General features: G+C 47.0%; 2 protein-coding genes across 5 annotated transcripts in view; one reads left to right on the top strand and one right to left on the bottom strand.

Moving 5' to 3' along the window:
* The window catches only part of TBC1D5 (TBC1 domain family member 5), a 450,634-nt gene extending 436,921 nt beyond the window's left edge, over positions 1–13,713 (top strand). Inside the window, exon 24 of the transcript XR_014773989.1 lies at positions 13,701–13,713. The gene's annotated coding sequence lies outside the window, so the exon portion shown is untranslated. The remainder of the gene's footprint in view (positions 1–13,700) is intronic.
* PLCL2 (phospholipase C like 2) overlaps positions 7,816–26,105 on the bottom strand; it is a 148,923-nt gene continuing 130,633 nt past the window's right edge. For all 4 annotated transcript variants that reach the window (XM_084754666.1, XM_084754667.1, XM_084754665.1 and 1 more), the window contains 2 exons: positions 23,753–23,862; positions 7,816–8,580 (listed from right to left, as the gene is read on the bottom strand). In XM_084754666.1, coding sequence (XP_084610792.1) covers positions 8,401–8,580; positions 23,753–23,862 — 290 coding nt within the window. In that variant the 3' untranslated portion in view covers positions 7,816–8,400. The remainder of the gene's footprint in view (positions 8,581–23,752; positions 23,863–26,105) is intronic.

Here is a 26,105-nt window from a genome sequence, read left to right as displayed (position 1 = left end):
ACCTGCATGGAAAGCATCCCAGACAGGTGCTCAGAAGGACCTCTCCAGACACATGAGCTGAGCCCCATGCTTCCTGACTTAAAATGGAAAACTAGTACCAAGCAAGGAGGCCAAACAGAACAGCTCAGAGAGGAAACGCTGCAGAGAGAACAATTTGCAGTGGTTCATATGGGTCCTAAAGTCACAAAGAAAGAAAGGAATGCCAGAAGAAGGATGCATCGATAGAAAGCGAGCTCAGGGAACTTAAGCTAAGGCACAGAAGAAAAGCAACCGAAACATGGGGCGGGGAAGAACCTGTGCATGGATTGATTGATCCGGGAGGTTTGTGTCCATCAAGGAGGGTTCTGGAAAGAATAAGCAGAACTGGAGAGGGTGTAACTAAATAAATAGTGGGGGAGTTTGACGACACACATGATTTCACAGCATAGGGCTCTGGGGACCGGGGTGCAGGTCAGAGGCAGGGTGCATATGCTTCACTACCCACTGATGGTGCTCCAGCTGCCCTGAACACACCAGACCCACCTGCCTCGCCAGCAGCTGGACATGTCCAAGCAGCACTCTATCCAATGCTGCTTTTCCTCAAGCCTTCCCCTTCTGTGTTAGTGCCTCTACTCACCTAGTCCCCGAGGCTAAAATGGAGGGTTTGGGTTCTCTCCCGCTGTGTCCACCTGAATCTGACCGTAGCTCCCTGCATTTGCTGTGACCCTGTGGCTCGGCCGGCTCACAGCAGTGGCTTGCTCAGGCCATTCTGCCTCACTTGCTATACTGAAGCCAGAATGACTGTTCATGTGGGAGCCAGGTCACCTACCGCCTCAGCTTCTCCAGTTCTGTAGGCTTTGTCCCCCCCCCCCCCCATCTCTGCGGTCCAGCTGTGCCCCCCAGCCACTTAGCTCACTTCTGTCCCAAGCACTCTGTCTATTACCACCTTGGTCCTTTGGGCTGCTTTGCTTTTCCCATACCCCCTCACGGGTCCTTATCATTCACGGTTTTGCTTAGGTGTCACCTCAGAAAGGTCCCCTCCCCTAACACCTCATGCGCCCCTCATCCATTCATCCATCTTTCCCATCTATTCACCACACCCCCATGCGGCGCTCTGCTGGAGAGACTGAAGTCTGACATTTCTGGATAGCCTCCGTACTCGGTCTAAACATGGACTCCCTTTCTCAGCAGGGTTCTCTCTTTGTCTAATGTGGGGATCCCCACATCCCATAAGGAGCATCACATAGCTCTCAGGGAAGATTACAGGCCTGACGCTTTCCTGACAAGAAACCTGTTCAGCAAGTACCTGGGCATTCCTGGAGATAGCCCACCCAATGCTAAGGAGATCCTAGCCTCTAGCAAATGATCTTTAATCATACCGGGAATTTCTTCCCCCACCCATAGGATAATTAAGCACTGTGTTTTCCTTCTTGTGATAGGACCCCGGCTACTGCATGTAAATGAGGCACTGTACTAGTGCGTGTAGATTAAGTATACTGGCACCTCTAGCCCTATCGAATCAGACACATTCACCCACAAACCCCTCCCCACTGCCCAAGGTTTATAAATAAAGGCTGGCTGGCTTGTTCTCTGGTTCTTGTCATTCCTGCATCATGAGTGTCTGAGAATCCACTTATTCTAGGGGAGAGCCATGGCTGGATGCCCAGTGGTCAGGCGGTGATGGCAGAACTGCCTTGGCAGCCACTGGAATCTGCTCCATCACCCCTGCTAGCTTGGTGCTGACCACGGGTGAAGCACCTGCCCAGGCCTGTGTCTCACGGGATCTGCCTGCCTGCTGGTTTCAGACAAGCACCTGCTTCCTCTGCCGTGCTTAGCACAGCAGCTAGACAAAGAGTTGTAACAGTTTTGGTGTCATCAGGGGCTTGTGGAGTTCCCACGTCTCCATTGCTGTCTGATGCCTGTGCTAAACTCTAACACCTGGTGGAAAATTATTTCCACCTTTCCAGGTAAGAACAGGAACCTATCCTAGCACCGGGGCCTCACCCTGAGTACCCTGGGACACCCCTGAGTGAGAAAGACAACCTTGGGACCGTTGATCTCAAGGTCCATCTGTTCTCATTGGGGAGCAGGCAATGCCCGGGCCGACCCACCACAAGTGGAACCCAGGCCACCGCGCATGCTGAATGACACACTCAGATGAGACTTTCAGGAAAAGAGCCTAACTGATTACTTCCCAGCTTACTTCCCAGCTTTCAGTTTTCAAGCACTCTAACAATATAGAAAAAAAAAAACTTTTGGTTAGATGAATGAAAAAGTCAATCTACATCACCATGACAATGGTGAATTGTAGAAAGTAAAATGAATGCAAACAAAAAGTCCCTAAGAAAATGAAAAAGTAAACTACAAAAATAAAAAATAAAAAATAAGTTCAACACTAGAGGAAAATAAAATGGAATTTCAAGATTCAGAGACAAAATGGTTTGGAACATAGCATTAGATGCCTAGGCAAACTTTCACTAAAACCTGAAAATGGACTTTTTGAACAGTAAAGGATTGAAAATCTACCTTTTAAAAACACTGCCTGAAAGGAAGAAATGGTGATGGTGGGGGGAGGTGGGGGTCACAGGGGTCAAACGCAGTGGAAAGCAGCAGCGCTAAACACAAACCAGTGCAGCGGCCTAGCAAGATCAGCAGGCACTAGGGCAGGAGAGCAGAGGCCTCCCAGGAAAGCTGTTCAAAACATAGCATAGTGCAATGTGATTAGGAAACAGGAAAAGCCCTGCTTGAGGGAAAGACCCCGCCCAGCTACGCTTCCTACTTGCGAAAAGGAATAATAATAATTAATATTAACAACAACAGTAAAAGCTTAAGCAATGAAGGAAACCATCAACCACAGAGGGCTGATGCAGGTGGAACTGAGCGAAGGGGCCGTCCATGCTCCAGCCCCAGCAAGCTGCAGCAGATGGGTCTGGCTTTAGGGTGAAAGCTACAAGAAGGTGGGTGTGGAAGCTCCCTCTGTGGCTAAGGAAAGATGCTGAGGCAGGCATGTTACAGGGCTGTCCTTGCATGGAGCTCCAGAGAGGCCACTGTGTGAAGCTGTGAAGGTGAAGTCTGGATTGCCTTAGAACCCCTGAGATGCTGGACGTGCCCAGGGGAGAGCTGCTAACAGGGAGTGTACCCAACCCGAGACAGAAATGTGCTGCAGTCAACAAAGATGAAAGGAGTTGAAGATCTGAAGTTGCCTTTGACACCAGCCATGGGAATACGGAGTCTGGAGTCTGCCCAGTGGCTTTAGGTCGTGTTAGTTAGTTCACTATGCTCTTTTTTCCCTTTTGTGGTGGTGATGTCTATTCTGTGCCCATGGATGCTGGCAGTGTATGATCTGCTTTTTGATTTTGATTTTATAGGGAATAACAGTTGAGCGATTACCATGGTCTCAAAAGACACTTTGTCTTTTAAACAGTGTTACGCCAGAGATAGATTATAAGGACTCCTGCAGTTGGGCTGAATGCATTTTTAAATTATGATGTGGCTGCTAGCCTGTTGGGATCAGGGAGAGCAAGGTGGTGCTTTGAATAAGAATGGCCCCCACAGGCTCCTGTCTTTGAATGCTTAGTCACGAGGAAGTGACTTTACTTGAGAAGGATTAGAGCTGTGGCCTTGTAGGAGTAGGTGTGGTGGTGTTGGGGGACGTGTGTCACTGGGGGTGGGGGGTGGTGGCGGTGGTGGTGATGGTGCTTCAGGCATCAGAAGCTCAAGCAAGACCCAGTGTGTGTGTGTGTGTGTGTGTGTGTGTGTGTGTGTGTGTGTGTGTGTGTGTGTGTGTGTGTGTGTGTGTGTGTGTGTCTTCCTGCAGCTTGCAGATCCAAGTATAGACCTCTCAGCTCCTTCTCCAGCACCATGTCTGCCTCCATGCTTCCCGCCATGATGACAATGGACTGAACCTCTGAAACTGTAAGCCAGCCCCAATGAAATGTTTTCCTTTATAAGAGCTTCCGGGTCATGGTGTCTCCTCACAGCAGTAGGACACTACTGACTCAGACAGACCCCATGCTGTTGTCATGGGCAGGCACCGCCATTTCTTTTCTTAGGACACCGTGCTGTCATAGTGCACATTCTATATGACTCACAGTGCATTCTTTTGAAACGGCCAGGGCTCTATTAAATAGACTAAAGTAATGATACTAATTTTAAAGCCTATTTGTTGTATAGTTACTACTTTTAGTTCTTCTCTTTCCTTGTGCAGATCCACTTCTATACCTAGAACAATCCGTGCCATAATATCGTCAACTCTTTCAGCTTTTGTCCATATGAAAAAAGCCTTCGATTTGTCATGTTTGAATAATATTTTTTGTTAAGTGCAGTCATCCAAGGAGACCTTTCTCTTGTTACGACCTGGTCTTGTCTGTTCTAACAGTCATGTTTAAACACAATTTAGCCTCTGCCTCCTCCCAACCTCTATAGCTGTAGTTAAGATGGGACTCCTGTTTTCAGTTTCAACCACCGCTTTGGTCCTCACATGCTTGATGCTCCTGGTCTTAATGGACAATAACAGCTTCTCCGACAACTGACTGAAGCCAGAACTTCCCAGAGAGAGGAGACATTTTTGGTGGCAACTGAGCATCTCTCCATGAAGGAGCTGGAGATGCCATTTCCTATGGCAAGTGGGAGATGGGCAGGGTGACAGCACACACACACTTCATTATTTTTACGTTTATTTGGTGTGTGCATGCGCACGTGCCATGGGATGCATGGGCAAGCCAGAGAACAACCCGCAGGACCTGGATCTCTCCTTTGACCACTTGGGTCATAGGCCTGAGCTCAGGTCATCAGGGTTGACACAGGCCCCTTTAACCGCTGAGCCATTTCTCTGGCCTACATACATTTTTAAATTTGTGTTTCCACACCAGGCATGGTGGCACACGCCTTTAATCCCAGCACTCGGAGGTAGAGGCAGGTGGATCACTGTGAGTTCGAGGCCAGCCTGGTCTACAAAGCGAGTCCAGGACAGCCAAGGCTACACAGAGAAACTCTGTCTTGAAAAACCAAAAACCAAACAGAATTGAACTTTTTTTTTTAACGAGTGTTTGCTTATAATTAAGTAAGAGCAATAAAATGATAAAATAAATAAAGCTGATGCTCAGCCCTACCCTGAGGAAGAGAGCTGGGCCCCTGGGTTGGCTCATAGTCATCTGTTTCACCACAGCCTTCCCCTTCCTCACCTCATGGTCGTGGCCGCGCCTGGTACTCCGCAGCAGGCCACACTCCTCAGGCTGGCACTGACACATGCCACTCCTCTGTCACCCGACTCACTCCTCATCCCCTGACTTCTGAGTGGACTTGGCTTTGTCTAAAGGCGTCAGCTGAAGCCACCTTTTTGGGCCTGTGAGGAGGTAGCATAAAGCATGTGTCACAGGAAACTGCCCACTTATTGGTCATCAAGAGGCAACCGGAACATGGTATAGGCCAAGTGCCCTGGGCACACCCCTCGGCTCACAGCCACAACAGACAGCGCCTCCTTCACAAACCCAAGCAATGGAAAGCGCTTTGAGACGACTGCTCAAAGCCTGCTCAAGCCGACAGCGGAGGCAACCACTGGGAACCGCAGGGTGGCCTGTCCACGCCAGGCATCCCGTCTGCATGGCTGAAGCGGGGCTATGCTGTTAGTATGTTAAACTTTGCACTTACAGCATGCTAAAAGAGGCCTTGTGCTGCAGACTAAGAGCCTACGCAAGCTGGGTGGGGCCCCAACTCCATGTGGGTGACAAGGACATCCTCCTCAGGCTACCTTAAACACCCAGCCTAAGACAAACGTACCCCTCCCGCACAGTGTGGTTCCTGGGTCACACTGCCCTGAGGTGGCAGAGGTAAGCAGACTGGTCTCTGACTTTTTTCCTATCATTCAGAAGCCATATACAGAAGCAAATATAATAAATAAAACAAATAAATAAAGGACTTACCATGTCTCCATAGGATAAACTTAGGTGGAGGGTCAGGAGGGTCAGTTTCCTCGGCGCTTTGCATGGTCACAGACGCCCAGGATTTACTCTGTGAGCAGGCTGTCACCTTACCCTGGCTTCATTCACACACAACGTGACTCTGTTGTCACAGGACTGAGCAGGTGTTTATAGTTTTCTGTGCATTTTGGTCCAGCTCTTCATTTTCCCAGGTCCTCAGTGAAGATTTACCTACTGTTCCTGTGCTGTTTTGAAGTACCCAGCCCTCTAAATAGGAGTAAAACTTGTGTGTGTGTGTGTGTGTGTGTGTGTGTGTGTGTGTGTGTGTGTGTGCACTCATGTGCTCAAACACATACAATTCAGTCAATACATGTAAGAGTTGAACCCACGGGGATCTGTACCTATGGTAACTCACATGCTGCTCCCCAGGAGCGGGCGCAGATGGCAGAGGGAAGTCAACTGGCACACCACCGTGACTGTCCCCACAATTTCTGAACCCCTAAAGCAAGGATCTTTCACTGAGACCTTTTCAAGAGAATCGTTCCCAGAGGTCTGTAAATGAGCCTTGATTCTCTCTAGTCTGACAAATGCCGCCCCCCCCTCCCCAATTTGGTAAGGAAAGGGGAACCGAATACAGGCTCTGCTGCCTGGCACTGTCCTCAGTGACAGGTGGCACAGTCCTCAGGGCAGGAACTACACAACCAGGGGATGCCGTCTGCCTTGGGAAGCCTCCTGACACTGCGCCTGCTCTTCTTGGCATATCGCTTTAAAGATACCGAAAGCAACTTGGCTAATTAGCACCAATATGGCCCTAATGGATGTTGAGACCTCAGGCACCCACGGCTTCCACATCTGGGAAGGGACATGAGTGAATGACAGCAACCCCCTCAGTCTTCTGTTGTTCTGAGACAGGGTCTCCCAGTGTCACCTGCGGGTCACAGGTCCCCCAGCTTCCACTCTAGAATCACTGATTCTAGGCCTGAATAAGCCACAGCAAATTACATGTGTCTTACAGTAAAAGCCATCTGGCCTGTATGTTGTATGGTAACCACCATTATCCCAGACACAGCTATATTTTTACTATATTTTAAATAACTTTTACAGATGATTTCTAAACTGTTTAACTTCAACTTGAACGCTGTTATTTGCTAAGTTTAAGGACCACTAACAATGTTACCCATCATTTTCTGTTTCTATAAAGTATTCTGATTTTGAATTCATTTTTCTCCTTGTCAGAGTTCATTTCAAAGGGCCTCAGCTACTGACTGGTGTTTATGATATCATCGAAGAAAACAATTTTCCATCCAGACTCACACTTGGCTGAAGGCGCAGGGCAGGACCTGAGCAGCGATGGGCGTAGGAACAGCCGCCTGCCTGAGTGTGGTCCACAGGAGGAGGTCACCCGCAGGCTTTCTATCCTGTAAGTGCACACCCAAACCACCCACTGAATCCTCAGAACCTCGCTTTTCTCAGGGAAATAGAGTACGCTTTGTGGGAACCATTAAATAGACTGCAGGGTTCTTGACTCTCAAGAGAACCGTCAAGTTCCACTGGTTTGAAGCTCAGCTGGTGCACATGCCCTTCACTGTGAAGGAGAAGGCGGCCTCAGACCCACCTGAGGGCTTTGGCATCGCTGCCCCCACTCTCCCCACTCTCCCCACTCCTGCTCATACTGCAGACAGCATGGCGCCCCTGGCCAGGCTGGTGATTCAGGCCAGCAGAGGGCAGTGTGGAGTGCGAGTTTACTCAGAATCAGGCACTTAGCCATCATTTCAAAAAGTCAGAACCATCCTAAAGGCCACACAGTGACTTACACATCTTACTTTTAGCGGTCATTTAACAAGTAATCGGCTTCATGGAAGAGGACATGTTTTAAAAGTTAACGGTTCACTAAAAGCATGTACTGCTATTGGAGAAATATCATAAAAGATATCTTTAATGTGAATACTATGTCATACAATGAAAAACTATGTACAAGGTGCCTGCCGCTTCTGTCTGTCCAGCTGCCCGTGCTGACACAGCCCGTCCTCAGCCAGGCAGGCAGCCTTAGCATGTCGTCCTCAGCTCCCCCGGCTCCTCACACTCTGCTTAGTAAATATGGCTCAGCAAGCACACCACCGACGCCTCTAGCGCCCCAAGGCTGGTAAGCACACACACGTAAGATGTGCACAGTCACCCTTCTGCCAGTAAATACGACTTTAACAATCCAATCCATTTCCACCTGAGTGAACTGGTTTCAGGAACGGTTGTTTCTTGATGGACCTAGAGCAAACGCACTGTCCTTCACAGTGGAACGCAGGGCGTTGTGTATACAGATAGAGCATGTTTGGGCCAGGGATAGAGTTTCTTGTTAGAGTTTATTTGCCTTCCCGCAAGGTTGCTACATACATTCGCAGCTGTAATAGACTGCAGCTGGGTATCCAGTTGTGCTTTAGAATCCCAGACACTATGCTCATTACTGGGCTGCTCCCAGGGCTGGAGCTCCACAGTGACGGGGAGGCCCTTAGTCCCCGTTTTCATCACCGCCCTTCTCGGGGATGACTTCCAGGCTCCGGCGTGGCTGCTGGGCCTCAGAGTTCTCAGTGCCGGGTTTGTTCAGTCCACAGGAAACAGCCGCGTAATGGATCTGCTTCAGGTTCTCCAGGGTCTCATTCTTAGCGTATTTCAAAAGATCTGCTTGTCCCTACAACAGAGCACGCAATTAAACAGCATTAGACAGACACAAGCACGCTTGGACCCTACGGCACTCTCAAGGTTGTGAGTTCAAAGCCAGATCCCAGGGTGGCGTCATGTCAGTGGTTGTCAGAGTGGGGGGGTGGCTAGGGGGAGCTGGGGAAGCATAGGAGAGCTCTGGGTAGCACCGGGCTAGTCCTGTGTCTTAATGCAGTATTGTTTACATAAAGTGACACACAACTAAGGGGCACAGCGTACAAATGCCATGCCCTGGTCCAACACTATACTACAGTTTCGTGAGATGCCACCACTGGCTGAGTCTGGGGATAGGGCACGTGGGACTGCTCACTACCGTGCCTGTGCTTCTCTGACGCGGTCCTGCTGCAGGACTTTTCACACCAGGTAAACAGAGCGTGGGTGCGCAGCAGCCCTGGCTGAGGAGAGTGAAGCAAAGGCGCTCTGGTCTGGACACGAGCTCTTAGCTCAGTTAAGTTTCCTGTGTGAGGTCTGACCGCTGACCTAACCCAGACACAGCCTAGGACATGCACGGTGAGAAAAGCTGGAGGGACCGAACCACAGGCCACAGTCTAGAGTCTGAGCCGCGGATGGGTCTGTGCTGCGCGCCTGCTTTGTCATTGTTCCTCTGGGGGCTGGGCAGCCTTGTGCACCTTACGGTATTGAGGACCACTTTATCTTCATTCACACCCCAGGAGTAACCTCCGCTGTAACACAAATGTCTGTGGCACTGCCAGTGAAGCAGTCCCTGAGAGACGGCTGATGCAGCGGCAGCATCCCTGGGCAGAGGGGCCATGCTGCGCCCTACTGCGAATCTAATCCACCTGCTGCCTGCCACCGACAGTCTCCCTAGTTACACTCTTGCCTTCTTCCTTACTGATTTTCCCTGCTGTGTTGTTTTCTTTTGAGACACGGTCTCATGTAGGCCATGCTGGCCTTGAACTCACTAGACAGCAGAGGTTGGCCCAGGATTCCTGACCTTCCCACCTCAATCTCTGAAGCACTGACACTCCCACCATGTCCTTAGCTTCTTTCTTCCCTCCTTCCTTTCTTTCTTCCTCCTCTAATCTGGTCAGGCAGTTTCTCAGTTGAGGTTTCCTATTCCCAGATGACTCTAGTTTGTGTCTAGGTGACATCAAAACCAGCTGGCACATCACAGCAACATAAGACAAACTAGACCCCAGTTCCAGGAATTTTCTTTCAGATAATGTACATAAACAATTACATCACCTAGGAACAAAATAAGCCCTTCCCCCTTGTCATTATTTATGCCCTGTAGTTTCCCCTGTTGTCTTGTCGCATTGGGTAGGACTTGTGCGCAGTGGTGAAGGTGGGTGAAGCAATGATAGGGTATCCTTGGTCTGTGGCTGATATTAAGCAGGAGCTTTGAGGTTCCCCCGCTAAGCCGTGTCAGCTGTGGCTTTGTGTAGACGTTCTTAAGGTGCTGCAGTTCCTCCCAATTTACTGAGTAATGAATACTACAATGGGTGTTGGATTCCATGTGAGAATCCTGTCTGCACCCACTGCTGTAGCTGGGCCACATCTTTCTTCTGCAGCTCACTAATATGACACAGTGCACAAATCAACGTCTGCAAGCTAAATCCGCTGAGCATGTCCAGTATAGATTCTCCATGTTCATGACTTACACATTTTTGCATTTTCACCTTTATCCATGAAAAATATTAGCTTATGCGTTTTTTGTTTTTGTTTTTCCTTTAAAGTCCTCTGGATTAAATTTAGAATAATACTGACCTTAGTGATTGAGTTTTGGAAGACTATGCTTTCCAAGGAATTTGCCCGTTCCCTGTCTGTCCATGGCCAAGTGTGTGGGCAGAGCGGCTTCTGATGTTCTTTTGATATTCTCTTAATGGCTACAGGATCTGAGGTCCTTTTATTTTACTCGCTAGTAATTTTTATCTTCTCCCCCCCACCCTCAGCCTAGCTTGAGGCTCATTGATTTTATTACATATTTTCTTAAACAGCCTTTTGTTTTGTGATTTTTAAATCCATTTACTATCTTCAGTTCTATTGATGGCTACTTGAATGCTACGGTTGTTAATGCAGATCTGTTGTCTTTAGTGACAACGCGTAGGTGTAATGCCTAGATACTCCAGGGCGCAGCCTGTGCCAACTGAGCTCGTCACATCATGTACGCAGGGTAAACAGTCTATGTTTTGTTGCTCTTTCTTTGTCAGCATAAACAGATCTACCACATGATGAAAAAGGACTTTAAAAACAAAAATCCCCCAAAGGAACAGAAGAACAGGGTTCTCCGACGCGTCTGTTTCCCAAACTTAGGTGAGTCATTATGGCCTCTGAAAGAGACCATGCAGGCGCCCAACCACTATCCCTGTGGCAGAAAAGGAGCCTCAGGGGCAACACAGCTAAGCCTAGGGGCAGCAGAAGTTGGTTTCAGCCTTCCAGTGTGAAAGACAGTGACTCTGCAGGAGCCAGTGCTCACTGAGGCAGCGTTCAAAGGCCACCATTTTACAGCCTTTACAGAGAAAGGACTTTTAAAAGTGCCCTGCCGCTGACACATGTGCCTAGTCCTGAAGCCAGCTCTACAGTGTTTTAGATGAAAACCCACGCTGTGTTCAGTCTTACGGTCAGCTTGAACTTTGTCACTTCCTCCATTTGGCTTTCATCGTGAAAGAACTCCAATAATTTAGGTCAAAGTGTGGAAGGCTCTCACTTTGGCCCACAAAATAACCTCTAAGAGATGCCACTACAAGGATTCTACAGACCCCAGTGACGAACTACAACCAATTCTTAAACTCTTCAAAAAGAAAGGGGGTGCTACAGAGAGATTACCCCCAAGACTGTCCTATGAAGCTAGTAGTTCTCCAATACACAATGAGCAAGACTACAGACTGCCGTTCCTGGTGAGCTCAGACACGAAAATCATCAGTAAAATACTAGCATCAAGAAGACCAGCCATGATCAAACTGGCCTTATCCTGGAGTGCGGGGTTGGTTAAAGATACACAGTCAGTAACTACAGCAACGTAAGTGAGCTTAAAGACAAGCCATATAACCATCTAAAGACGGCTGAGAAATAGCTCAAAAGTGGCCACCATCCCTAGCAACTAGGGAGATGAAAATCAACACAACTCAGAGCTCATCTTACCCCAGTCAGAATGACAAAGGTCAGCAAAACAGTAGACAGTGAGTGCTGGTGAGGCTGTGGACAACGAAGAACCCTCAGTCACTGCTGGTACGGATGCAAATTGGTGTGGCTACTCTGGAAATCAGTGGGGAGAATCTTCAAAAAGCTAAAACAAATCTGCCACAGGACCCACTTCCACATCCTTGGCATGTGCCTCAAGGCTCTAACGTCGTACTCCACAGACGCTGCTCAGCAACGTTCATGTTTCCTATTCATAATAGGTAGGCAAGAGAAACAGCCTAAACACCCTTCAACAGGGAAATGGATAATGAAATCATGGTGCATGCACACTATAGAATACTATCCAGTTGTAAGGAAAAGTGCAACTGTGAAATTTACAAGCAGATGGACCTAGAAATGATTACATTGAGTGGTGTAACCCGGACGTACAAACACTGCATGCTCTCTCTTATCTATGCTTTTTAGCTCCAAATCTTTGGACATGATTATGCATCATGGAATAAACACAGAAATCAGGTCAGTATGAAGGGGACATAGCTGTCAGGGGTGTGGGTGGCTGAAAGGAGGAGCAGCAGGCGACAGGTGATACACAGTGGGACATGGAGAAGAAACTAAGGATAAGGAGGAAGAGCAATACACAGGAAAAGGACAGAGGAGGAGCAGTAACACCACACTTGTTTAATAACTCAATGAATAATATTTTATACTCTCTAAAATTTATAATATATGTATATATACACATGTATGTATTATATGTAATTTTAGGTAAATACAAAAATAGCATGACTTCTTAAGGCTTTTCCAAACATCTTTGGTATTGTTTGTCCTCCTCCCTAGATCTTCTAGCTAAGTGCTCAAAAACAACCAGCTCTAATTTTCTTATCCCCTCGGAATGCAGCAGACCCTGCCAACCAAGCCCATCTATTTCCTAGAGCTAAAGCCAACTCAGGCTGCGGTCTGGACAGCACCAAGGCTAGTGAAGATAGGCTACTGTCCAGGTGAGTCCAGACCTGGTGCATGTGCTGGCTCTGCCTGGTGACTAGATCTGTATGCATCTAATTTTCCCACCACAGAAGTGGGTTTTATCTATCCTGTAAATGTCTAAGAGCCTGTGGTATCCATTTGTGTCCCTCTGAGATGATGGAGTACAGTGTGGTTGCTATGCCATTTTATATCTGAGTGTCTTCTGCAAGACAAACCAGGCATCAGAGACTGCAAAACCCAACACACATCTTGGGACAGGACATACAAGCCACCAATATAGGACAGTTACCTTTCCTATGCCAGCCACACATCTGGCCTTTCCTATGCCGGCCACACATCTGGCCTTTCCTATGCCGGCCACACATCTGGCCTTTTCCATGCTGGCTACACATCTGGTCTTTCCTATGCCAACCACACATCTGGCCTTTCCTATGCTGGCCACACATCTGGCCTTTCCCATGCTGGTTACACATTTGAGAGCAGGCAATCCCAACCATGTTGTCTTTTAGTAAATATTTTATGGTTACCATTGTAAGAGGTGGGAGACTCATCTACAAAGTGAAAATGCTTCAATTTACTCTTTCATAAGCAATTAGAATCACAAGCCAAATGTATAAACCTCTTGTAAGAGCTATGAGCAAAACCAGGGAGACAGGAACGGATCAGCGGGTGGCAGGTATAGAGAGAACATAGAGGGCGCTTAGAGCATTGGAACAAGGTGTACACTGTGTGAGACAACAAGAGGCACAACTAAAACACCGTGAGACAACTTACATGGGCACACTCAAAAATAAATTCATGAGCGGCAGGCCACAAGGGGGCTCAGGAGCATAGGGCTTGCCTAGCATGTGTAAAGCCCTGGATCCAATCCCCGGAACTGATAAAAAGGGCAGGGGAAAACAGTGGGCGTGTGTTGTTACAGACTGTTCCAATCTACCCCGTGCAAAGCACTGAGTGAACACTAGTGTACGTCATGGTCGTGGGGGATAATGCATGCCAATGTAGGCTCCCTGCGAACGCCCAAAGCACATCCCTCTGATGGGAGCTGACAATAAGAAGAGGTGATGCATGCAACAGGCAGGATGTGGGGAATCTTGAAACCTTCTTCTCAACCTTGCTATGAACTTAAAAACGGCAATAGGAAAACAAATGACCTTTTAGAAATGTCGTGTTGTGGTGGCGCACGCCTTTAATCCCAGCACTCGGGAGGCAGAGGCAGGCGGATCGCTGTGAGTTCGAGGCCAGCCTGGTCTACAAAGGGAGTCCAGGACAGCCAAGGCTACATAGAGAAACCCTGTCTCAAAAAACAAACAAACAAACAAAAAATGTCGTGTTAACTACTGAATATATTCTCTTATTTTTTTAAGATTTATTTTATATGTATGAGTATTTGGTCTGCAGATATATCTATGTGTCATGTGTGTCAGGGCCTGCAAAGGCCTGAGAGATGTTTGAGTACTTGGCACTAGAATTCAAGATTGAGTTGCTACATAGGTGCTGGGACTCAAAACCAGGTCCCCTGGAAAAGTGTCAGTGCTGAGCCACAGCTCCAGTCTGTAGTACATTTCTTTCAGCCACAATTGAAAGTGACTCTGGAGGCTCTGAATTATAATTACCAAGTAAGTCAGAAGCCACAGAGCCTACATTTTGTCAGTGACAAATCAACAAAGTCTTCTGGGAGCACCAGCTGCCATTCACTGAATGACCACCTGCTGTCGGGTGCTGTAGTCTGCATCTGTAAAGACTGCGCACCACAGACTCATGTCTGGGAGGCCTACTTTTCTGCTCCTATTTGAGTGAGGAAACTGAATTTAGACATATCAGGTCATTGGCCAAGACAGAATAAAACAAACCCCACTAGAATACCCCACTTCCATGTGTGTGTCTTGTGTTCCTTTCCAGTAAACATGGGGCCCCACCTAAAGAGAGCTGAGCCTCACCCAGTGAATGCAGCACTGTAAAGCAAATGAAATAGAATTTCCACTGTTTCAGTGTAGTCAGCATGTCAACACTGCAGCACATGCACACTTCCTGTGATTCAAATATTGAGACAGAAACAGATTCCCAGCTCCTATGTGTTGACTAAGCAATGAGTGAACAAAAAGATGGGCTGTGAGAGTTCTGGCTATGGGATGTAAAATATCCCTCATCATCCTCTCTTGGGGAAGGCTAAAGCCAAGCACAATAACCAAAGATGGTCTCCTGTTATTCAGGCCTACTTCCAACTGAAGTCTCAGTAAACCTCACACAAGAAACAAGACTGCTCGAGATCAAAGGGAGCCACTGCCAGAGCAACAGGGCATATGCTTTTCTACAGGCCACGAGAACCTTCAAAACCTGCCCTGATGTCTGTCCAGGAGCTCACAGCTGGCAGGGCTGCCTGTGCATTACAGATACAAGGAGGCTGCTTCCGCTTTGCCCACCTGCATCCTACAGCAGCTGTGTGAGAGGCAGTGGAGGGCAATGGGGAAGAATGAAAATAACACACTGGGTTCTGGCTTCAATTGTTCTCCTTAATCCAAAGAGATATACCAGTTGTACGGCGCAGCATCTTAACTACACCAGGATGGTCGCTTCATCTTTGTTCTTGAGTCTTGACACTCCCGCCGCCACTTCTGGGCTCTCTCTAATCTGTAGTTATCCCCCCAAACTTACCAAAGCTCTGTACACTTTCAAATTAAAAATCAGTTTAATTTAAATCCAGAAGAAATGCTATTCTCAGGAGAAAGCAGTTTCCTGTTTTCTTCAACTAAGCTGGAGGTTCCTAGGCAGCGTTACAGAGGAGGTGGATTGAGCTAGGCCTGGACAGGACAGCAGGGAAGGAACCTGGCATGGCCAAGGACTGTCGGGAATGGCGCCTTCCACCCAGGATCACCACCACAGTCCAGCCATTGCTGGGCACCAGGGTGGACTACAGTGTTTTCTAAACCGACTCTTGACCCATGTCCTTGCCACGGACCTGTCATAGGGAAGGCAGGCCCACACACTGGCACCGCACAGACCTCCTGATGGCAGGTGGGGAGGGGCTTCAGGAGCGTGCACACAGGGAAGTGAGCCGACTGGACCTAGAAAGCAGATGAAGATCAAAGAGAAGGAAGTGGAGAGGGAGTACTGAGGGAGGCGTGGGCCAGGATCAGGGCTACATCTCTGAGAACACTACAAGAAGAAGCACACAGGACCCTGCCCTCACACGCACCTTCTGAGTGATCACTTCCTTCACATTGAGGAGCCCTCTCACGAACCTTCTGAGTGATCACTTCCTTCACACTGAGGAGCCCTCTCACGAACCTTCTGAGTGATCACTTCCTTGACCCTGAGGAGCCCTCACACGCACCTTCTGAGTGATCACTTCCTTCACACTGAGGGGCTCTCACACAGCTTCTGTCTGATCACTTTCCTCACAATGGGGAGCCCTCTCACGCACCTTCTGAGTGACCCCACATTACCTAAGGATGCACACTGGTAAGGTCCTTGGGAGATATACTATTTTAAATGGATCAGAAAGAGCAGCCTGCCTAATGATGTTTGTTTGGTTTTCTGAGCCACTTTTACATTTTTTACACATTATTTAAATAGAAAATAGCTTTCATTTAAGTATAGCTTTTCAGAAAAACTGGAAACATATTATATCACTTCTAATGCAGTAACTAAAATAGCTGAGAATTAATATTTAAAGGAAGAGTCATCCATGGATCATCACATTAATTTCTGGAAAAGAAATGAATGACAGTTATCAAGTTTCTAAGGTGAGTGCTATACCTAGAATAAATGAAGAAAATCTAGCTTATGTATGTACAGACACCATCTGGTTTATTGACTTATTTTTGGCAGAAGTATTCTGTTCCTAGAGAGAATAAGTCTCTAATTACTTTTGGAGTTCCCTCCCATCCTTGTTTCTGAAGGCAGGACATGGGGAACCATCTGATGACAGCTTGGGCTCTAAGCAGTTTGCTCTAGCCCACAAAACACAGACTAAACAAGAATCTGCCCCATCTCCTGAGTGAGATGCCAGCCGAGCGAAGCCTGCTCCATATTCCAAGCCATGTGAGCTCCCAACCATGCAAAACCTTCTGAGTGGCCCTGGCCAGCACCACACAATCAGGGAAACCATCCAGCTGAGCCCAGCTAAGTACAGAATCACGCTGGCAGCGTCTTGAGCCACTAGTTTGGAGGTAGTTTGTTACACAGCAACAGGAAACAGGAGCTGCCAGTGAAGGCAGCCATCTTTTGGCCACAGTAGATTAGGGTGGGGAAGAACCAATCTGAGGAGGCCTGTCACAGTGGAACTGCTGGTCTGGAATTAAAAGGCTAGGCTGAGCCAGTGAACTCTAGAGTACACTTACTCCAGAGCTCACAAAGAGCAGTTGTGGAAGGCCAAGGAGAGGCCAGGCTAGAGCACAGTAGGAACTGCACGAGCAGGAGCAAGTCAGCCAAGAAGAGTGCAGAGATGCCACAGCCAAGTTGGCACAGCGCTGGGCCTACGGGACACAGACGTTCCTGGCCACCAGAGCTTCTGATGGCTTTCTGGCCCTCTGAGGCAGGAATGCAGTGTTTTGATGAGAGCTCCCTGGGGTCTCTCATGATCTCCAGTGTGTGCCAACGCTTTCATCCATCCTCTGCCAGCCAGTCTGAGTGAATTTCTGCTCCTGGTAACCAGCTACAGCAGGACTTTTCTACCATGTGATTCTGTCATTGTAAGAACAGCAATGACCGGCAAGGCAGCTGCTCTCAGTGAGGACAGCTACTGCAGTGAGGACAGAATAAAGATAGAGCTAGTCCTCACAGTGCTGGTGGGAAAGGAGCCACAGAAGTCCCTCCCCACATCCGTGACGACGGAGTGAAACCAGCAAGAATGCAGGTAAGCTTACCTGAGAGCAGGATGTGCGATGGCAGACAGGGTCCTGTTGCCTAGCTTAGCCCAGGCTAGCCTCACACTTGGTTCTCCTGCTCCAGTCTCCCAAGTGCTGTGATTACAGGCAGGTGCACTGCACTATGCTTAAGTTAACAGGCTCATAAAGCTGATAAGAGTTACACTGTGACGGCATAAAAATACAGAATGTCCTACCTTACACTCAACCAAAGGAGGGAGGCAAAAGCTTAACCATGGCCCTTCTATCTTCTGTGTGTGCAGCTGAGGATAGAGCAGTTTGGGTAGAAGAAGGAAGAGACACGTGACATTGGTCGATTCAAAGCTAGAAAACCAGATAAACACAAACGAGAACGGCACCACCAGAGAGAAGCAGCACCGCAGAGCCTGAGAGTGGAACCACGCAAGAGGCAGCTTGTAACTCAGGGCAGCCGCTGAGGCTGGGATCTGAGGCAGGCTGGTAGAGGAGCTCCAAGCCGATGCTCAGTGTGGGACACGCAGTGCAGGCAGAGGCCGTGATAGGTATAAGAGATGTGAAAGGGAAGGGCTGACGGTGTGGCTCAGTGGGAGAGGGCTTGTCCAGCATGTAGAAGGCCATGCGTTCTATCCCCAGCCCCTGTCCCATGTCCTGAGCATGACTGATAGCAAATGTTATGCTCCAGAGTAGAGCAACAATGCTTAGGGATACAGCAATGTTGCTTAAAAATACCGTAAGACTTAAAACTGAGAAAAAGACTATGAACAAATTTGTCTCATGGAACAGTATCAAGACATGTACACAGTGCATGTCGGCATGCACACGTGGACACACACACACACACACACACACACACACACACACACACACACACACAATCTCGAACCTTGATTTCCAGTATTTAAACTGGGCAAATCACAACTGCCTGTAATTCTAGCTCAGGAGAACCCTCTTCTGGCATATGTACACATATGCACATACATATACATACACCCAAGAAGAAATAAAGTAAATCTTTTAAAAAAGCCATTACACTTTTAAAAATTACAAAAATATGTTCACTCTTCTCTCACTAATATAGTTATGCTAACAATTCTAACTGTTGACAAACACTCCAAATCCATAAAATTAACACTCCTAAGGGCAATGCAAACAGGAGTGTGGCTTGTGTTGTTGCTTATAAATCACTTTGACAGTTCCTCATGAGGTCTGACACAGTATCTGTGAGGTGCATCTGGCTTGGCATTTCCACCCAGTAGTCACCCAAGAGGAGACAAGCACAAAAGGGCTTGTATGCAGATGCTCACTGCAGCTTGGTCCAAGGAACAATGAGTAGAAGTAAACATGCCAAGACGTTAACAGGGGGCTCTGGACTTGACAACCACAGATGATTTCATGTCTCCATAATTTAAAACCCTTTTCAAAACTGGAAAGCTAAGCAAGCAAAGATTTAAAACAAAAATAAAGCAACAACAAAACACCCAAGTGGACATCCTGGGACTTTTTTTCCTTTAACTTTTTACCAACCTTTACAGGCATCTCTTGTGAGAACAAAAACACTCCCTGCTTGCTCTAGGCCAGGGATGGCTGGCACCTGACTCTCCTATGGTTCAAGTTAACAAAGTGAGGCCTAAGGAAAGATGGGCTGACCCTAAAGCAATCGTGCCTCAGGATCACAGCAAAGTAATGAAACCAGCTCACCATCACTGTGACCCTGGTCCCAGGGCATGCAGTGTTCCCTTCTGACCTCGACAGGCACCAGGCACGCACACAGCTACACGCAAATGTCCTCAGGCAAAGCACTCATACACGTAAAATAAATAAATCTAAAGCAAATATGTAAGCACCTAGAAAAATGTAAAAGACCCATTACCCGACCCCGCTCACTTCTTTCCACACAAACACAGCCTGAGGTATTCTCCTTCCTGGACAGAACTCACAGGCAAGGGTTCTCTGACACAGCAGCTCTTTCCAGATGCCTATTTTGAGCTATTGCAGACTGTGCTGTTTCTCATTAGCAAGGCTCCCACTTCTAGTGACTCTGGGCACAATGCTTCTCAGGGTTTGTGCACTTAAAAACCAAAGCCAGGGGACTTTGGAACATCCAGGCTATAATTCAGTAGGGCTGGGCTAAGAACCACTATTCTGTTCTTTTTTTTTTTTTTTTTTTTTTAATTAATTTACACTATTCTGTTCTTTGTTTGTTTGTTTTTTTTTTTAAACAGTGTCTTTCTATGTAGCTCAAGCTGACTCCAAATCTGCAACTTTCCTGCCTCGGCCTCCATAAAGCCTAGACAACAGGCCAGAGAGACACCGTATGCACCTGGCCCTCTCCTATACTTAAAATGAAGAAATCCATGGACTCCACCCTAAAAGAGGTTATCCTGTTGTGGTGGTTTGATTAAGAACACCCCTCTCCCCCAGCCCTGGCCAACAGACTCATGTGTTTGAATGCCTGGCCAATAGGAAGGGGCACCATCAGGAGGTGTGGCCTCACTGGAGGAAGTGTGTCACTGTGGAGGCGGGCCTTGAGTTCTTATACATACCCAAGCCATGCCTAGTGTGGCATGCAGACTCCTTCTATTGCCTCTGGACCAAAATGTAGAAGTCTTGCACCATGTCAGCCTGGACACTGCCATACTCTCTACCATGATGATAATGGACCAGACCTCTGAAACTGTAAGCCAACCCTAGTGAAATATTTTCCTTTATCAGAGTTGCCATGGTTATGGTGTCCCTTGACAGCATTAAACCCCTAACTAAGACAACTAGTGTTCTGGTCAGTTCCAAATTAAGGCCCCAAAGAGTAGCAGATTCTGGAAGATAGTTCTGAATTTCTGACATCTGCCTAAGGATCAAACTCTTGAAAGCATAATGCAACTAACTGCCTTTAGTCCTTTCCCCAGTTATGATGGATTAAACTCCTATTTGCAGGAGAAAGCACAGAATGGAAACATACTACTCAGATTTGGGCACAAGCCCCTGTCTATGTCCAGCCCCCTGGGCTCTGTTCACTCACTATGATGTGAACCCCAGGGCTACTCACACCTAGAATCAGTTACTGTGCCTCCCAGTTTATACTCCATCTCGCCCCTCTGCCATGAGGATGTGGTATACGCGTCTGGGCCACAATGGGCTATGGGGAGCCACACTCTGTGACTGCCCTCCATGCATAGCCTGTGGCTTTCTGTACACTGTTTTTTTTATTACAGAAGAGCTGCAGAAAGTAGAGGGGCGGCTATTCCTCCAACTCCATAGTAATGAGCTGGGGGCTAGCTCTCTGGCTGGCTTCTGAACCACACTGCACGTTCATATTTCCCTACAATAAAATAAAAGCAAAGGGATCTGTTCCTCCCACGGGGCTTAAAGCACCATGCTGAATTTCTGAGCTTACAGGAGACATATAGTGTACCTTGTCAGCAACTTATAAAGCCAAATCCCTTTTTATTATAAGTTCTTAAGTCTGTTATTTTTTCAACTGCAAACATCAGTGTTCTATATTCTAAACACAACACACATATAAACTCTGTATGTGTGTGTGTGTGAAGGCAAGTGCTTACATGAAGGTGATTTTAATTGTAAAATGATCAAGATTTTAACATGAGAACACAAATTAGCTAATTTTAAAAAGGAGACCTTTCATTAAGGCAAATCAGCAAAATTAGGGGCCAAAAGAGGCAGTTTCATAATGTTTATGTAGTTTTTTGTTTGCTTGTTTGTTTGGTTGGTTGGCTGGTTGGTTTCAAGGCAGGGTTTCTCTGTGTAGCCCTGGCTGTCCTGGACTTGCTTTGTAGATGAGGCTGGCCTCAAACACACAAAGATCTACTTGCCCCTGCTTCCCGAGTGCTGGGATTACAGGTGTGCGCCCCACGCCGGGCTATGGTTGTATTTTTACTGAGCATGAGGCTTGGAGGGTGAGTACCGGAGGGTAATTTTACATGCATCTGTCTTGGATCAAAAATTGCTTCTGCAAAACTCCTAGCCCTGGGGAGAACATTAACATTCAGAAGGTACACATACCACATCATGTTCAAATCACCCCGTGTTACATATACCACATATACCACTGTAGAACAATGTACACCAAACAGCCAAAACTAGTGTTCTCTGGATGCTAAACTCATGTCCTCCATGGCTTACTGCTCTTTTATTTTGTAATGAACACATATTATTCATAATAAAAAAGTTAAGTTTAAAGCAGCCACACTGAAGTAAGATCTAACTATAAAAGGCTTCACACTTGAAGGAAATTTTCCTATAAGTAGTAATTCCTTTAGTGTTTCCTTTGCTTATGCCCCACATCACTTTTTTTCTGGTTTATAGTAGGATGATTAAGAGCACAATGAAATGGCCATAAGAGATGGAAATCTTTCCATTACCCATCAGTATTTTCAATTTCACAAACAGCAGTGGGTATTTATAAACTTCCAGATGTTCCAAGGGTTAACTGAGAGGGTACTTTGCCTCTCCAGCAGAAGTGCAGTGTGACTAGCAGGGAGCCGTGTGCTCGCTCTGAGCCGAGGCCGAGGGGCTAGACGGGGCAGTGTTCAGTCATTCCTGTGTCCTTGCTGAGGCCTGGATGTCCGGTACCACAAACATAGAAATATGATCTCAAGGGGAAGAGCTGAAAATGGCTTTGAGAGTTTAAAGACTCGGGTCACTTCCAGTTTGCACTCTGCTGTGTGTCTGCAGTTGAGCATGTGAGTTCTCAGCTTCCTGCTCTGGATGTCTTGGCTGCCTGTTGCCATACCTCCTAGGCATGAGAGACTCTTACCCATCTGGAATTGTGAGCCGAAATAAACCCTTACTTCCGTGAGTCAATTTGGCCTTGGTATGTGGCTACAGGAACAGAAAAGTAACGACTATAGGTTGGAACCAAGAGGTGACCTGATGCTGTGCAGAACCAGACCATGCTGTTTTCTAAAAGAAAGTGGAAGACTTTACAATTTTGGGCTAGCAGAGAGGTTGAACACTGTAAGCACCCCCCACCCCAGCCAATGGCCCCCTTTTATTTTCCTACCTTCTGCAGTTAATCCAGGTTATACACTCACATAAAGATTTGGAGCTAGGAGCCTCAGGTGAGAGAGAACATGAAATGTTTGTTTTTCTGAGTCTGGGTTAGCTCTTTCCAGTGGTCTTTTCACATTCTGTCTATTTACCAGTAAGGCTCATGATTCCATTTTTCTTTATGCTGAATAATATTCCACAGTGTATGTGTACCTACTATCACGACCTATCCCTTGTTTTCATGTCTGAGCTATTGTGACTAGCACAGCAATGGACATGGCTGAGCAAGTGCCTGTGGAGTATGATGCGTAGTCCTTTGAGCTGGTCATAAAATGGATCTATCTTTTTGCTTTTTCAGGGTTCTCCACACGCTGACTTTCAGGGTGGGTGTGCCAGTTCGCAACAGGGAATGGCAGCTCCTTTCTTCTTCCAGCATCTGCTGTTAGCTGTTTTGCTGATCTTTGCCATTCTGACTGAGGTGAAATGAAACCTCAAAGTTGTTTTGGTTTTCATTTTCCTAATTGCTAGGGATAATAATTTTTTGTTTTGTTTTGTTTTTTGAAACAGGGTTTCTTCGTGTAGGTTTTGGCATTTCACTTGCTGGGATTCGGACTTCCTTTAGCTCAGTATTTTCTCCCTAAGTCCCCATTCCTCACTTTTGAAATGGTAATGTATATTCTGTGCCATGATATGTTGGATGCATGTAATTTTATTTTTTTATTTTACGGGGGCCTACAATTAGCTGTCTTTGAATCTCAGAAGACTGAAAGATTACAGTTTGGAGTTGGACTAAATTAATTTTGCATTATGATATGGCCATAAACCTATGGCAATCATGGGTCAGAATATGATGGTTTAAATGAGAAATACCCTCCGCGGGCTCAGACATTTGAACACTTGGTTCCCACTGGAGGCACTGGTTGGAGAACTTTAGAAGGCGTGGCCTTACTGGAAGAAGTATGTCACTGGGGCTGGGTTTTGAAATTTTACAGCCGTGTCTCACTTCCAGATTGCTTCCCTTGTTTAAAATTCATGGTCAGGGATGTGAGTCCTCACCCTCCTGCTCTGGCCAGCATCCCTGCCTGCTACCTTGCATCCCTGCCATAGTGGACTCATCCCTCTGGAGTGGTAAACAGCACAAACTCTGTAAGTTGCTTTGCTCATAGTACTCCATCACACTAACAGACAAACAAACTAGGACAGTACCTTTAAGATCGTAATATTCCAGGTAAAGCTCTCCACCGCCTTCTGTAGTTTCCGTTCCTTCAGTCCCTCCTTGGTGCCTATGCTGTGCAAGTGCTCGTGAAATTCCATGGCTGAAGAAATAAAAACAGATGAAGGTTATTCCTTCCATACACTATAGGTGGTAATGAGCTGGCAATGTGGATTTTTAGTTATAACTAGGACAATTCCAAGCTGCATTGGAACTTGGTAAGTGCGTCTAAGAGTGTGATGAGAGAGACCATGGGAGACCCAGTCATCACCAGATGGAGAGGCTCTGAGGCTAGGGAAGTTCCTCCCAGGCTGGAAGTGTTTATTTCCACCTGCTCTTATTTTAGAGGTGTCAACAACCAGGAAAAGGAGCTAAGACTGACCCAGCTATCTAGAGGCTCAGAGGCAAATTTCATCTCTACTGAGGACCTAGCACCGGCACAGGAGTGAACAGAACACAAAGCTGTACGCTTCCCACCAGTAAAGGTCAGCATAAGGTTAGGTCAGACATCAAACCCATTTGCTGCAAAGGGGAGAAGTGCCTCCAGCATTGAATTTACAGTGTGATTCTTCACAAGGTTGACTTAACCCAATAACTAGTCCCAGTTATTTTCAAAAACAGTTTCTCTAGAAGGGTCCTCATAGCAATAATGCAAGAGTCTTTCTTTTATCTGGAGTCTCTAGAACTCTTAGGTTGTTTTTGCTTATCCCCTATAGGCAGCCATCCCATCCCGAGCAATAAGAACCTTCAGAATAGTTCCCACACAGGTCTTACACAGCCAACTGGCCTTTGATACCTTCCTTGCTTTCTAGAAAAATACAGTCTAATTTCCAAATACAGTCCTCATCCCAGACTTCCCAGGGCTATTTTCTCCAAAGATATTGAAGTTAGGAAAAGGAAGGGAGGGAGGGAGGGAAAGACAGATAGACATAGACAGAGACACAGACAGACAGACAGACAGACAGACAGACAGACAGACACACACACACACACACACACACACACACACACACACACACATACACACCATGTTCACACATGCATGATCCCTTCCATATAGACAGTCATGTTACTAAATTTTCCTTCTTTACTTTTAAAAGAACTTTTAAGGATTTTGTTCATACTTATCCCTAACTCCTCCAAGAGCCACCTTCCCCTTTTTCCTCACTCAATTTGGAGTGCCACATCATTGAACTCAATTTGTGTTGATCAACTACTCCTACACCTGGAGCCTACCCGGAAGTGTATTTACCCTATGAGGGGTCAAATCGCAAAATAAAACCGACTCTCCCTTTTAGCTGAAGCCATCACGTGTCAAAAGCTTCTCATCCAGTGGTGGCATTTTGCACCCACCTTCCCAACTCCATTCAGGGACTCTGCCTGGCTTGAGCTTATGCAGGGATTACGTCTGTTGTCAAAACTGCTGCAAGTTACTATATGCGGCTTCCCTGTTTTGTCTAGAAAGCACGGTTTACCTGATGTCATCTACCACATCTGGCTCTTATAATCTCCCCTGCCCCCCACCCCCTCCCTGACACACAGTAAAGATCCCTGAGCCTTGGGGAGGCTCCAACTTAGTATTTTCTTTTCTGTTTTCCCCACATTTAAAAGTATCCATGGACTAGTTGTCTAATAGATGAAAGAACCTCCCTGATTCCGATTAAGAAGAGCAGCTGGACATTTTCACTGCAATGCCTGGAGCCCCGCACAGTCTGTTCGTCCACCTTCTGCTTCCTAATCAAGGCCCCAGTGAACGACCCACAGTAGTTAACTAAGCCTGGGCTATTGGTGCTGGTGGACAGCGAGACAGCGGGATGACCCTCTGTCACCACTGTTCTCTTTGACAGACTAAAGAAAAAGAAGACACACAAAACCGAAAGGCAGGCGGCTGGCAGCTCAGAGGGTAAAGAGTTTGCTGTGCAAGCATGAGGAGCCAAGTGTGATCTCAAGACCTCACTCACAAAAGCCAAGTGGGCTGTCATGTACTTGTAGTCCTGGAACTGGGGAGTGGAGACAGGAGGATCCCTGGGACTAGCTGACCAGTCAGACTTGTCTACTTGGTGAGCTCCAGGCCATTAAGTGGCACTGTCTCATCAAGGGAATGGTGGCTGAGGAACTTGGGGTTGACCTGTGGCCTCCAGATACATGCACTCATAGATGTACCTGCCCGAGTGAACACACACACACACACACACACACACACGTACACACCTTGATAGTAATTTACCAAGAATTTCTCTATTAAGTCATAGGAAGCCTTTTTTAAAATTTTTATTTAATTACTTTCTTCAGATTACATCTCAATTGTTATCCCATACCTTGTATCCTCCCATTCCTCCCTCCCAC

The sequence above is a fragment of the Acomys minous genome (genome assembly GCF_964271855.1).
Source record: "Acomys minous genome assembly, chromosome: 13".
In the NCBI taxonomy this organism is placed as follows: Eukaryota; Metazoa; Chordata; class Mammalia; order Rodentia; family Muridae; genus Acomys; species Acomys minous.
This window is presented reverse-complemented; position numbering and strand designations above follow the sequence as displayed.